Below are 13304 nucleotides of genomic sequence, written 5' to 3' on the forward strand. Positions count from 1 at the left end.
ATTTTTTACTCCTCTCATAACCCCAAATAACTCCCTGCATAGGTTTTTATGAACTGCCGTACTCTCAAAGATGACTAGCGCAGAGAGAGTGGGCTAAGCTGTTAGATTCTTCAATGAGTACATCCTTTAGCTGCCTTATGTTTTGTTAGGGACATCCAAGTTAAGTGTGTCATATCTCATATTATCCAAGATGTAACACAGCCGAGGGAAAATGCTAAGATCAAACACACAATGAACTGCATTTCACACAACCAAATTCTGAACCTTCTGCAGACCTACTCAAAATGCTTCAAGGCATAGAAATATTCATTGGCATAGTTACCATCAATTAGTCACTCACATTTTTATTAATAATGATATTGCAGGGTTTTAAGAAATAATTATAAATGTACTCCAAATAATGCCAGACACAATAATAATTATGAACAGGTTTTATAATTACACAGCTCATTCTAATTCTAGCAGCGCCAAATCTCTGTGAGCAATCACCAAATGCCAGGGGCTTTCAGATAACATTCTTAAAATGCTCATATGATTTGGCTTCCCTTTATTTTTTTAGAATTTCTTGACTCCTTTCCCTCTATTTTTCTTCAAATATTGATCCAATGTAGTTTCATATATTTTTAATTTCAATGTCCTTTTAAATTCAATAAATGAGTTTTTAATGTAAACATAGAACTTGTTTCGATTTATCATAAATGATCTGGTGACCTTCAATTCAAAATTTTTTTTAACATTTGGCCAGACTTTTATTATTGAACACTTTATAGATGCTATGTTCTGGGCAAAATGCTAGCAAATAATGGTGAAATAAACAACCCCTAGCTTGAGGAAGCCTATTGTTTAGTGGGAGATAGTTACTTCCTGTTCTTTGTTACATAAGGAAATCATTCTCACTTTTCTACACCTCACTTCCGGAAATTCTTCATAGATTTTAAGCTCCTGAGAGGTAACAGTTTCTCCATCTTATCAATAACCCTGTCTCCACTTTGGCAGTTGGAGTATTTTCTTCTATCCCTGTGCTTAATTTTTTGACTGGCTGACAAGACATTTCAATAAAATTAAATTTGCTAATCATTTTTGATATTCACACACTTGTTTCTCACATCCATCACAAGGAATCTCCACTTTGCAGGCACGCTAATAATAAGCTAATTAAGCACTGTAGTATTTGATTGATAAAATGTAATTCAAAGTATTTTTAAATGCTTACTGAAAAATCATCTTAAACAGATTAAATTTCTGTTCAAATGCTAATGGAAACTTTCTTATAGCCTTCAGGTCTAGGATTCCAAAGATAAGCTAATCACCTCTCAGAACTTATTATCTTGATTACCAAGTTGTTAATTCATTTCATGTTATTTTAGTTTGTGAAGTAAATAATTCAAATGGCTAATACCGTAACAAAAATATTAACTCGATGAGTGAAATTTGTTAAATAACTTATTTTGTACTTTAACTCATGTATTTATTATTCAGTCAGTTCATCAAATAGCATTAGCCTGATAAAAGTATATATTTGTTGCCAGATATCAAAGTATCAAAGTCTGTATTTTCCAATGAAAATAAAGAGAGAAAAAATAGATATACTAGTGTTTAATGGCACACAGTAAATGCTACTTAAGTCTTTATTATTACAAGTGTTATTAGAGTATTTGAGGTAAAACTGTTATCAAGCTCAACCTCACATTATCTTCTTTCTCTCTCTCTCTCTCTCTCTCTCTCTCTCTCTCTCTCTCTCTCTCTCTCTCTCTCTCTATTTTTAGCTTTCTCTTCACAGGAAGCTCTTTTGCATTTTTTTATTTGTATCCTTAAACTTAACTACTTTCTTGACAGCTATGTTTAGTAGCATCTGAACAGTTTAAAGTAACCTTGATGGAAGGAGGAAAAAAGTCCCATAAAGTGCTCTGGACTGAGACAGTCACTCCTTGCTTAGAAACGAGCTGTGTTCTAATGTCTTTTAAAACAGACAGTTGCCTGTTTCAGGGTGATTAATAATTTAAAAATTAATAAGGTATTCTCTGGTGGCCCACTTAGTCCCCAGCTTTCACTTTTGGTATGCTCATGTTAGAGGTTTTGCAAAGCAAAATTTTTTTAACATATTTGGGAAAAGGTGAATGATGTTAGATGTTAAACCATTCACATAGTGTAGGAAAATAAAGACTTTTACTAGGGGAGGTAAAAGAGACAGACCAAAGAGTGGTAGGATCTGCTATTGCCAATGATGTCTAACAGAACATGCATCAATTTGTAATAAAATTTTGGCTTTGCCAATTTTTTTTATTTAACAAGTGGCATCCGACAATTTTAAAAGGTTAAAATATATCTTTGCTTTCAAAATACTCTTACTTGTGATTGATATGAAAAAGGATGCCCTTGCATTATTGTTACACTCCAAGTTCAGTAATAGTCTTCTCTTTTCTTAGAAAGTGTTTAATCCTATTAATGTACTGGTTGCTTTTGAAATTTGTAAATACATATAGAAAGACCTTGACATCTTACAAACCTGAACACAGTTTTTGGAAAAAATACTTTAACCCAAAGGGAATGCTCATTTATCTTTTTTTTTTTTTTTTTTAAGTGGTTCAATTTTTTTCTTTTAATGTATTTTATTGATTTTTCACAGAGAGGAAGGGAAAGGGATAGATAGTTAGAAACATCGATGAGAGAGAATCATTGACTAGCTGCCTCCTGTACACCCCTTACCGGGATGTGCCTGGAACCAATGTACATGCCCTTGACCGGAATCGAACCTGGGACCCTTCAGTCAGCAGACCGACGCTCTATCCATTGAGACTCATTTATCTTTTATCCTTAAGTTTAAAATATACACACCCAAAACACTTCACAGCTTTCTGAAGTAAATTCCTTTGCATTATTTTTTTAATTATCTTTTAAGAACATACATGAAATTTGAATCTGCAGCTTTGTTTGAAATTTTTAAAAATTTTTATAGAAAATGAGGTAATGTGACTTAGAAACCTCCCAGACACATACCTGAATATATAGAAACATCCGTGAAATACATAAATATTAATGAATTATGTTTGGCTTTTTCCCTTTCTAACCTTATTGGATAAAAGCTAGTCTAGTCTTCCGTTTAAAACAGCAAGTGAAGCAGATTCACATTTCCTGGGACATAACACACCTCGATAACATTTACTAAGCTCTTCAAGAGCTTCCATTTCCCAAAGAGTTGTGAAGCCAAAGTCTCCATTTTGATAAAAGAACTATAAGAGTAAACAAACTGTGAATGCAGTATCTATTCTTCCATAGTATTTTTATCACCCAAAATATATCTATGCTATGAAACTTCTAAATCAATTATTGTACTTCAACAATTAACACATGATTATCCAGCCTTATTCCTTCCTTCTTTCTAATAATGGCCTTAACAGAGCTTCCAGAACAACCGAGATATTTTTTAAAGTGAAGAATTAGTCCCCAAAAGAGAGAAAATGTAAACGCAATCTGTTATTACATCAGTGAGAGGTATTTTAATGTTAGTGTAGCAGGTGCAGTTCCCGTTTTAACCATTACTCCTTGCTAGAAATTCGTAATATCTCTTCAGTCACCATCAGTTAGAATCCAAGCCTGTGGCTTGCTTGTTAACACTAAGATTCTGTGGGGTAACTGTAATTTGTACACTGTTGAGTGTCAGTCTAATCATCGATGTATTGGGTGTTTGCACATTAAGACTCGTCCCACAGTTACTGGAACTTCAGATATGTAAACTATTGAACTAAAACCCCTTCCTCTAATGGCATCAGCTGCTGTCCTCATTCCAGCTCTCTCTTGCTCTGTGTAGTCTTTGTCTTCCTATAGACCTATTTTCTACCAATGTCCAAACTACTCTGACCACTAGCATTAAAGGAAAAGCAACCCTTTCTCCCAGAAGACAAGGCTCCTGCTCCCCAGTTACTCTTAAATGAGAAAAAAATGTTTTTCTACTCTTTAAAAACAAGTCTGTTTTTAGCAGAAAAAAATAACTTGTGTGTGTGTGGCAGGGGCGGGGGGGGGGGGGAGAGAGAAGGAGGAGGGAAGCACAGAGATGTCCGTTTTGAAGACTGTGACCCCCCAGGAGACCCAGGCAGGCACTCCTTTTACTTCCCTCCCAGTCTTTCAAAGTAAATGTCACTTTCAAGCTACCGAGCAGGATCAAAAAGACCACAGACGCTTGGGACTGGCCATCAGAAGCCTTTAAATTTTTTATGTTCAATATGTGTCAGTCATTTGAGAATAAAATATAACCTGGCCAGTTGAAAACAACTGGATCACCTTCTAATTTACTGAAACCTTAGGAGTAAAATATTATATGTGGTTTTTGATCATAATAAAGAAGCACTATATGAAAAATCATATATATATGTATATTTATATATATATATAATTTCTTTAGTATTTATTATTTATAGGGTAAGATTCTAAAATGAATATTTAAATTCCCAAACTGTCTTTCTCTGACTCCATATATTAGCTGGGCAAATATATCTTGATATTGATGAATTATAAGCAATAGTACTAATATACCAACTATTATTGAAACATATATCAAGTAATTATTGATATAAAGCACTTTTTTCTTGTAGACATTGAATCAAAGGTGGACTTGAGAAAAGAACAGCTTAACAAGTAAAATATTTACTAAAACCAAGATTGTTCTCTCAACTTTTCTGAATACTGGAGTGTTTATTATTTTAGAATGATTAAGCAGTGCATTTTTACATTTAAACTGTAAGCAAAAACAAAAATTGAACTCAATTAGCCCTATATAGTATCCCCCCTTATCTATGGTTTCATATTACCATGATTTCAGTTAATTGCAGTCAACCACTCCCAGTCAAAAAGGTAAAAAAATATTAAACAGAAAGTTCCAGAAATAAGCAATTCATAAGTTTTAAATTGCACATTTCTCTAAGTAACATAATGAAATCTCACGCTGTCCCATTCCATCCCACCCAAGACATGAATCATTCTTTTGTCCAGTGTATCCACACTGTATATACTACTCATCTGTCAGTCACTTAGTAGCCATCTCAGTTATCAGATAGTTGAGAGAGAGAGAAGAGGAAGGAGAAATAGAGACCATATTCACATACTTTTATTGTAGTACTAGAGGCCAAGTGCACAAAATTCATGCATGGGTAGGGTCCCTAGGCCTGGCCAGCAATCAGGGCCAATTGGGGCCTTCCGGCTTCCAATGGGGCCTTCCTTCCCCGGCTGCTGGCTGCCAGCTGCTGGCCAGGGCCTTCCTTCATTCCGTGCCATCCCCTGGTGGGCAGTGCATGTCATAGCAAGCGATCAAACTCCCAATCTCCCGGTCAAACTCCCAAGGGGACACTTTGCATATTAGCCTTTTATATATCATTGTAATTGTTCTATGTTGTGAATAGTATTATTGTTAATATCTCATTGTATCTAATTTATAAAGTAAACTTTATCACAGGTATGTATATATACATAGAAAACATAGTCTATATAGGGTTTGGTAGTATCCACTGTTTCAGGCATCCACTGGGGATTTTGGAATATATTCCCCTCAGATAGGGAGAAACTACTGTTCCTATTTCAACTCACAATAGTTTTCTCAACTTCTCTTTGAATAAAAAGAAAATAATTTTAAAAGTAAAGTAAATTTATTGCAATGCCTATTATATTTTGCAGGTGATTTTTGTTGAGCATACTAAAATGATACTGAATTTGTTTTTTTTATTTGCCCATGATAGAGAAAATTGAGAACATTTATCAAGGTTTGGGGCAATGCACTTTAAGATATCCCTAGTATTTAGCATGATCAAATTTAGTTACATAATTCTCAGTTAATAGTTATCTTTATGTCCATTTATGTGTCCTCATGAAAATTTAGGAAAAATTCCCAGTCTGCAGACTTTATCAGTATATAAAGTTATTGCTGTGTGAAGCTCCACAGCATCCCAATTCATTTAATAAAAGAGCATACTCTAATGTTTAGTCATTCTCATTATAGCAGTACATCATTACAATACTATATTTAGGAAACCAAAGAGCACACCTTCAAATTATAATGAAAATCTAAGCAATGTGCACAGGTGATATGAGTTTGCCTGCATCAGCATCAGGTCTATAAAATAAGAAGTTCTGTATTGTATCATTTTAGTATATATCCTTTTCCTGTATTAAAACTTTATCATACACGTTTTCCATTTAAAATGATCAAGAATTATTAAAGGGCAGTGACTGTTTCATGAGTCTCCTTTTCTTCCCTTTGAGCAAACACAGTAAGATTGACTATGACTGCCATCAATAACATACTGCAACTTGATCCATCCAATAATGCTGTCACTAACAGCCAACTTTGATAAAATAACATCAAGCAAAAGACCACTTTCCCCATGAAATATATCCTTAGCCCTGAGCTGAAGAATTGCTTCTGATGATCTTGACACTCTTTGATTAATGAAACATTATACAAGGCCACTGTTCTTATAGAATAGCCTACATTGCCCATATAGATAAGAATTGATTCAATGAGACTGAGCGTAGATGCAAAGATCATAGCAATTATTTTATAATCTATATATAATTGTTATAAATCTGGAGTGTCAAAATAGGCGACTGGAGTTGGAAATTTTAGGGCATCTATACATAAAATCAATGCACCTTTCTAATGGAGCATTCATTTTCCAGGTCACCATCCCTGCACACACCCGTGTTCTGCTTCATACATTTCAAAAACCTAGCAAGTTATTTTATCTTCACAAAAATTATATGGGCTGAGCCAGTACGATTATACTTGCTAAGCCAGTACGATTGCCCCATTTTTCGAATGATGAGTCAGAGAAGTGCCTTATCTAGTATTTGAATATCTTCTTTCCAATCCACTCCCCTGACCTTACATCACACTACTTGTAAAGGCCCATATCTATAAAATGGTAAAGCAAAAGAGGTCAGCTTCCTGCATTTCTCTATTCCTGACAAGAGCCTGACTTCTGGTCTCTCTGTTTTAGGCTTAGCTCTAGCAAAGCACAAGCATGCCCGCCTCAGAGAGCTTTTGTGCATATCACAACAGTATTAGTCACTGCTGACACGGCCATCACTCTTGCTCTTCCTAGTATTTCTTTCACTCTTTTGCTGATGACAATATGAAAAATAGTGCTGGCACAGCCTTAAAGTCACTCAAAGTCCCCTTTTATTTATATTGCTAACTTACTCTTAAAATTTTGTTTGCAAAGAAGATTTAATGATATACGGAGGAGTAACTTATTTTTTTTTAAAATATATTTTATTGATTTTGTACAGAGAAGAAGGGAGAGAGGTAGAGAGTTAGAAACATCAATGAGAGAGAGTCATCGATCAGCTGCCTCTTGCATACCCCTACTGGGGATATGCCCGCAACCAAGGTACATGCCCTTGACCGGAATCGAACCCGGGACCTTTCGGTCCCCAAGCCGACGCTCTATCCATTGAGCCAAACCGGTTTTGGCGGGAGGAGTAACTTATTTAAGAGTTTCAGGTTATAGGCTTTTTAAAATTGAGTCTATTGAGGTATCCTACAAACTAAATAAAGAAAGCTACTAAAACACAAAAGTGAAGATCAGAGGTAAGTATCATCTTTATAATTGAACATAAACAGGCATCATCAGAAAACCTGTTCCTCCTCCCCGTTGCCTAATTAATTGTGGTGGAGTTTAATCTTCCATTTCTTAGTTTGGTAGGGTGACCCTTCTGTGTCACTGGACTTGTGTCATCATTAATTGCCATTTCTTAATTACAAAATTTAGATTTACAAAAAATAAAACCTTGTATTTGACCACCCCATGGTTTTCATACTTCTAGTCCATGCTCCGTAGTCTATTAAGAGCAAAGTCTCAACCCGGCCAGTGTGTGTTTGAGCATCAACCTCTGAACCAGGAGGTCACAGTCCAATTCCCAGTCAGGGCACATGCCCATGTTGCTGGCTCAGTCCTCAGTGTTGGGCATACAGGAGGCAGCCCATCAATGATTTTCTCTCATCATTGATGTTTCTATTGCTCTCCTTCTCCCTTCTTTTCTGAAATTAATAAAAATATATTTTTACAAAAAGAACGAAGTGTCAGATGTGCTCATTCTCAACACTGCTTACAAAAATGTTCATTCAGAAGGCCTACATTTGTAACTTAACTGATAAAAATGATGAATGAATATTAAAAAATTATTCAAAGAAAAAACCCAGTCTAAGGACATTGGAACTTAGGATATATTGCTATGATGAAACGAATGAAAGCTGTCAGTTTTCATGCCATGTGTAATTCTTTTGATGACTTTTTAATCCAAGCAGTATTTTTTATAATGATTAATAGGAAGGATTTTATCATAGGTATGAGCAGGGGCGGGGGGGGGGCCTTACCTATATGAGTAACATGTCATTTGTAATAAGAAGATGTTTTAATATTAAAGCATAATGAAATTATAACTCAGTAATAATCCACAGCATAATGAAAATTAAATTTTAAAGAAAGTTGGCAGAAAGTCATCTAAAACCAAAAGATACTTTTGGAAATGTTTCAATATCCTTATATATTAAGTTTCAATTTTACGTTTGTGAAAGAATACTTAAATAATTAATGTTACATAGTATTGGTGATTTTTCTTTGAAGTTCTTTAGAGGCATTTTAAATTAATTTTAAACCATGATACAACAGTTAAATTAAGATTTTTAAAACTATATCACATACACCTAGATACATAAGGCTAAGTAAAATTATCTCATAGTTTGTACAAATAAACCATGTTGCCTTTATAAAATATGGAGAAAACTGTATGAAGCTAATTAAAACATATAATTATTCTATATACCATTGTACCATTTTTTTTTTCTATGAGATATGTCAGATCACATGCTTTGCTCAGCAGACCTGGTTGAATTTATGGTAGAGAAGTTATATCATGACTTACAGACATATTCATATTTCACCTTGATTTACATATTCTTCAAATCATACTTGTAATCATGACAGATAATTAGAAAATTACTTATTATAGATAATTTACACATCAAAAAGAGTGATCATATATAATAAAAGGGTAATATGCAAATAGACTGAATGGCAGAACAACCAAACAACCAATCAAAGCGTAATAAGCTAATGATATGCTAAGGCTGCTCAACCACTCTCTATGACATGCACTGACCACCAGGAGGCAGACAGTCAACTGGTTGACCAGTCACTATAACGTGTACTGACCACCAGGGAGATGATGCTCCAACCAGTAGCTTAGCTTGCTGCTGGGGTCTGGCAGATCAGGACTGAGTGAGATGGGCAGGACCCACTCTGGAGCCCTCCCACAGTCTCTCCTCAGCCCGATCGTACATCAGTGGAGACCCTCAGCCTGTCCTGCACCTCCTTGCAATAAGGGACCCTTTGGGGGATGCGGGAGGCTGATTTCAGCCCAATTCTGCAGGCCACTCCCCTTGGGAGGGTGCAAGAAGCAGGGCTCATGGCTGTCCAGCACTGCTACAGCAGAGGAAGCCTCTCCCGATAGGGACTGATTGGGCACGAGCCCGAGGCCTGGGCAGGCACAGTGGGGCTGGGATGAGGGGAAGAGGCAGTTAGGAGCTGCAGACTGCTTTGGACTGTGGCAGATTTTGGCCCAATCCCTACAGACCACCCAGAGGGACCCCATCCATGCACAAATTTGTGCACCAGGCCTCTAGTATAAAATAAATACAGGGGTGGACAAAAGTAGGATTGCAATTGTTCATGTGGAAAAATATATAATACAAGAGCAAATAATACAACAATAAACTCTGTTTTGCCTACTCACAACTGTAAACCAACTTTCTTCCATCCCTATATATTATCACCTATGCTGTTTCATAGGTAAAATTTGACCTGCAACTTTTATAAACACTCACAAAATTTGAGTTCCAAATAAACATACATTCTTGGTTCCATTTAATAATAACATAGCCACTAATGGAAGCTTACAGAAAATGAACAGTTTACATTGAAAGATGTATAAAAATCACACCCTCTCTCCACTTTTTCCCCCCTAGAGTGCTCACTGGTCGAGGGGCAATGAATCCCACTTCCAGTTCACATATGCAGGTATGTTCTTAGAGTAAGGTGTTATGTGCACAACTTCTCATAAACTTAATCACCTCTTACTAATTCATTTATTCCTAAAGTACATCTACAACAGTAATACATCAACAACCTTAGCTTATTTCTGTGTCTCATTACATTGAAAAAATATTAAGTTCTCATTTTTCTATATATTGAAATGTTCTATACACTTACAATATTACTTGTTAATTATTGTTACATTGTCTATATAAAGGATAGTTTGTCTTTGTCGTAAAATACTGCAATAAACCTAAACATTTATACTGAGAAAAGTTGTAGCATTTTGAAATCAACATATAACCAAATTCTGTGTAGTTCTAATAATTAAAAGATAACTCGTTGGGAATGCTATTTTAATGTAACAAATTACAAATTTAAAATTACAAAATACAAATTTCAAAATTTGGTTATTTTATTGGGCATCTTGATTAGACATCTAATTTTTTCCATGCATCAGTAAGTAATTTAAATTACCTTTAATGACTAAAAAAAGAGCTCAGTGTAGCAGCAACCTTTCACTGGGAATTGCACTGGTAAACAATGCAAGGAAAGTACACTCACCATGTTCCAGCCAGGGTAGAGGTAGTCCGTACCAACAAATTCAAAGTAGTGAGCAAAGCCTTCCTTCAGCCACACGTCTTCCCACCACACGGGAGTCACGAGGTCACCAAACCACTGCGTTAGCAAAATGAATGGGTATCAGCTAAAATGCTAAAATCAAATGTATACTTCAAGTGAAATGTATTCAACTATGATTATCATAACTGAAATTCATTCTTCAATTGATTTGGTGATCTTAAAATGTGCTGTGGTAAGACTATTGATTTATTTGACTACTTGGATAACACTAGTTGTTTTTTTTAGATAAATGCATTCAGAGAAGAACAAAAAATAAAATAATCAAAGAACACACACACACAAATTTAAACCTGCAGAAGAAAGGACTCAGGAGGAAAGAACTGGTCACAGTTGTCTTCAAATATTTGAAGACCTAGAATGTAGCAGAGAGAAAAAAAAAACAAAAAACTTGTGTCTTATGGTCCTACAAGGAACAAATCAAGATTAATGGGTGAAAATTAGGATTGATAGATGCGGAAGTGCGGAAGATTCTTCAACAGACTGAGATGGCCGAAGATGGAAAATACTTTCTCCAGAGGCAGTGAGCAGCATCACAGGAAGTACCGAAGCATCGCCTTCCAGAGGCAGAAGCAATTCAGAGCAAAAGGCAGCTGATTGAAGGAGCCAAGGGCTTTTAAGATGCCACCACCTGACTCTCTTCAAGGCTCTATAATGAGGGGTTGGGCCAAAGAAATAGCTAAGATCCTTTAAAATACAATAACAACAACAACAAAAAAGGCATCATGATTAGCTCATGTTGCCTTATTCTGAAACCATTGTTTAAGTTCAGCAAAAGTTTGAAAGAATTGCTTTTTCATTAAAGAAAAAAATACGTTATATTCCAGGAGTCATCCTAAAGATGAGATTCAGTGATGAATTGATCATGCACTTTATTGTGGTGGCAGGGGGAATGAGGTGAGCTAGAAAATAAAAAATAAGTAAACAAATGACCAACATAATCTGAAATCCTAATAAAGTGTGATAGGAATTGGGGAGGGATTGTCTTAGATGGTAAAAGAAAGAAGCTCCTCTCTAAGCAGATGATATTTCCGCTCAGACTTTAATGATAGGAAGGAGCCAGCTATGAGAAAGCCTTGGCAATAGGATGCCATACAGATCGGAGCAATCCTGAATGTGAACACTCTAAGGGGGAATGAGTTACTTAGGAAGGAGGAGGAAGTGGTGGACAAGTATCAAATCCTGTATAGACTGCTTCAGGAACTACGGTAAAGAGGTTGGTGACTGTTTCAATATTAAAACTAATGAACAAAATAAACTGGCAAACAATATATCAATAGAATCGGAGACATGGATGCCTGGAACAGACTAACAGCTGGCAAAGGGGAGAGCTGTGGGAGGGGGACTGGATGAAAGAAGGTGAAGAGATGAGCCAAAGAACATATATGCATAACCCATGGACACAGACAACGGGAGGAGGGCCGGGACTGAATGGAGGTGGGCAAAGGAGGGCAGGAGTGTATGTGTGTGTGTGTGTGTGGGGGGGGATATCTGTAATAGTGTCAACAATAAAAATAAAATTGAAAATAAATAATATTAATTGACAAAGTATCACGCAAGATCTCTAAACTTAAATACAAATAAGAGGAAACTCTGAATATGTTGATTACCACAGCATAAATGACATTGAAAATATTTGTTTTAATGACCAAAATGTACGTTTCTGATTTAAATGAAAAACCTGTCTTAAGAATTGTGGCAATGTGTCACAGAGGAGTTCTTAGCCAAGGGGGCATGTGAGCTGTATTAACCTGAGGAATGGCAGGTACGGGAGCAAGACAGAAAGTGGGGGAAGTGGTTAGAACAAGCACTTCAGAGGGGCTGGAGGTTTTTTAACAGAGAGGATAGTTCTTTGGAAACAGCAAAAAGGGATAAAGGCAAGAGAGTATTTTCTCTTCCTCCACCCAGGCCCTCAGATACTCAAAAAATGAGGGAGAAGCCTAGGGCCAATCAGGTCCACCTCATAGGCTGAAAGGAAGGAAACATTCAGAAAATAAGACAAAGCTACAGGGAGTTTGCTTCAGCAGCAGTGGAGGCAAACCACAGTCATAACAGTTAGTTTTATTGAGCATGTACTACCAGTATTCTAAGTGCTTTCCTTGGGGAAACTTTTTCAGTCCTCTCAACAATCCTGAAGTGTAAATACTATTTCCGGCCCATTTTGCACAGGAAGCGGAGGCACAGAAGAGTCAGGAAACTGGCAGCTCCCAAGTGCCATGGTTGAGATGACAGATTCTTAAATTGGGAAGTCAGAGCGGCAAGGCCTGGGGGTTGTCAGGGAGGGTCGGAGCGTGGCCTCACGAAGGGAGGGGTACACTGGTCTCTGGATGAGACCCCGGTGGCAGAGGTGAAGTGCGAGGCTGTGATGCAGGTTAGCAAGTTTGCCCCATGAGGCTGTTTGTCCTGACTGGCATCAGAAGAAGGTTTTTAATGAGTGCAAACTGGAGCTGGAAGCTTGGCGCCTCTGAGCAAAGCTCTCCCCTCCGCTCCCTGTGGATGGAGAGGAGCCACGGGGAGCCTGCCCCTCCCTGGAACCTCTCACCGGGCAGCCCTGTGGGAAGAGCAGGCTCCCAGCTGCAGACA

The 13304-nt window shown here is 36.8% G+C and overlaps 1 protein-coding gene across 3 annotated transcripts in view; it reads right to left on the reverse strand.

The window, feature by feature from the left end:
* The window catches only part of TRHDE (thyrotropin releasing hormone degrading enzyme), a 363581-nt gene that overhangs the window by 162192 nt on the left and 188085 nt on the right, over nt 1-13304 (reverse strand). For all 3 annotated transcript variants that reach the window (XM_084878863.1, XM_084878865.1, XM_084878864.1), the window contains exon 5: nt 10647-10760. In XM_084878863.1, the coding sequence (XP_084734989.1) occupies nt 10647-10760 (114 nt within the window). The remainder of the gene's footprint in view (nt 1-10646; nt 10761-13304) is intronic.

Source organism: Pipistrellus hanaki (genome assembly GCF_964339955.1).
Source record: "Pipistrellus hanaki genome assembly, chromosome: 3".
Classification (NCBI taxonomy): domain Eukaryota; kingdom Metazoa; phylum Chordata; class Mammalia; order Chiroptera; family Vespertilionidae; genus Pipistrellus; species Pipistrellus hanaki.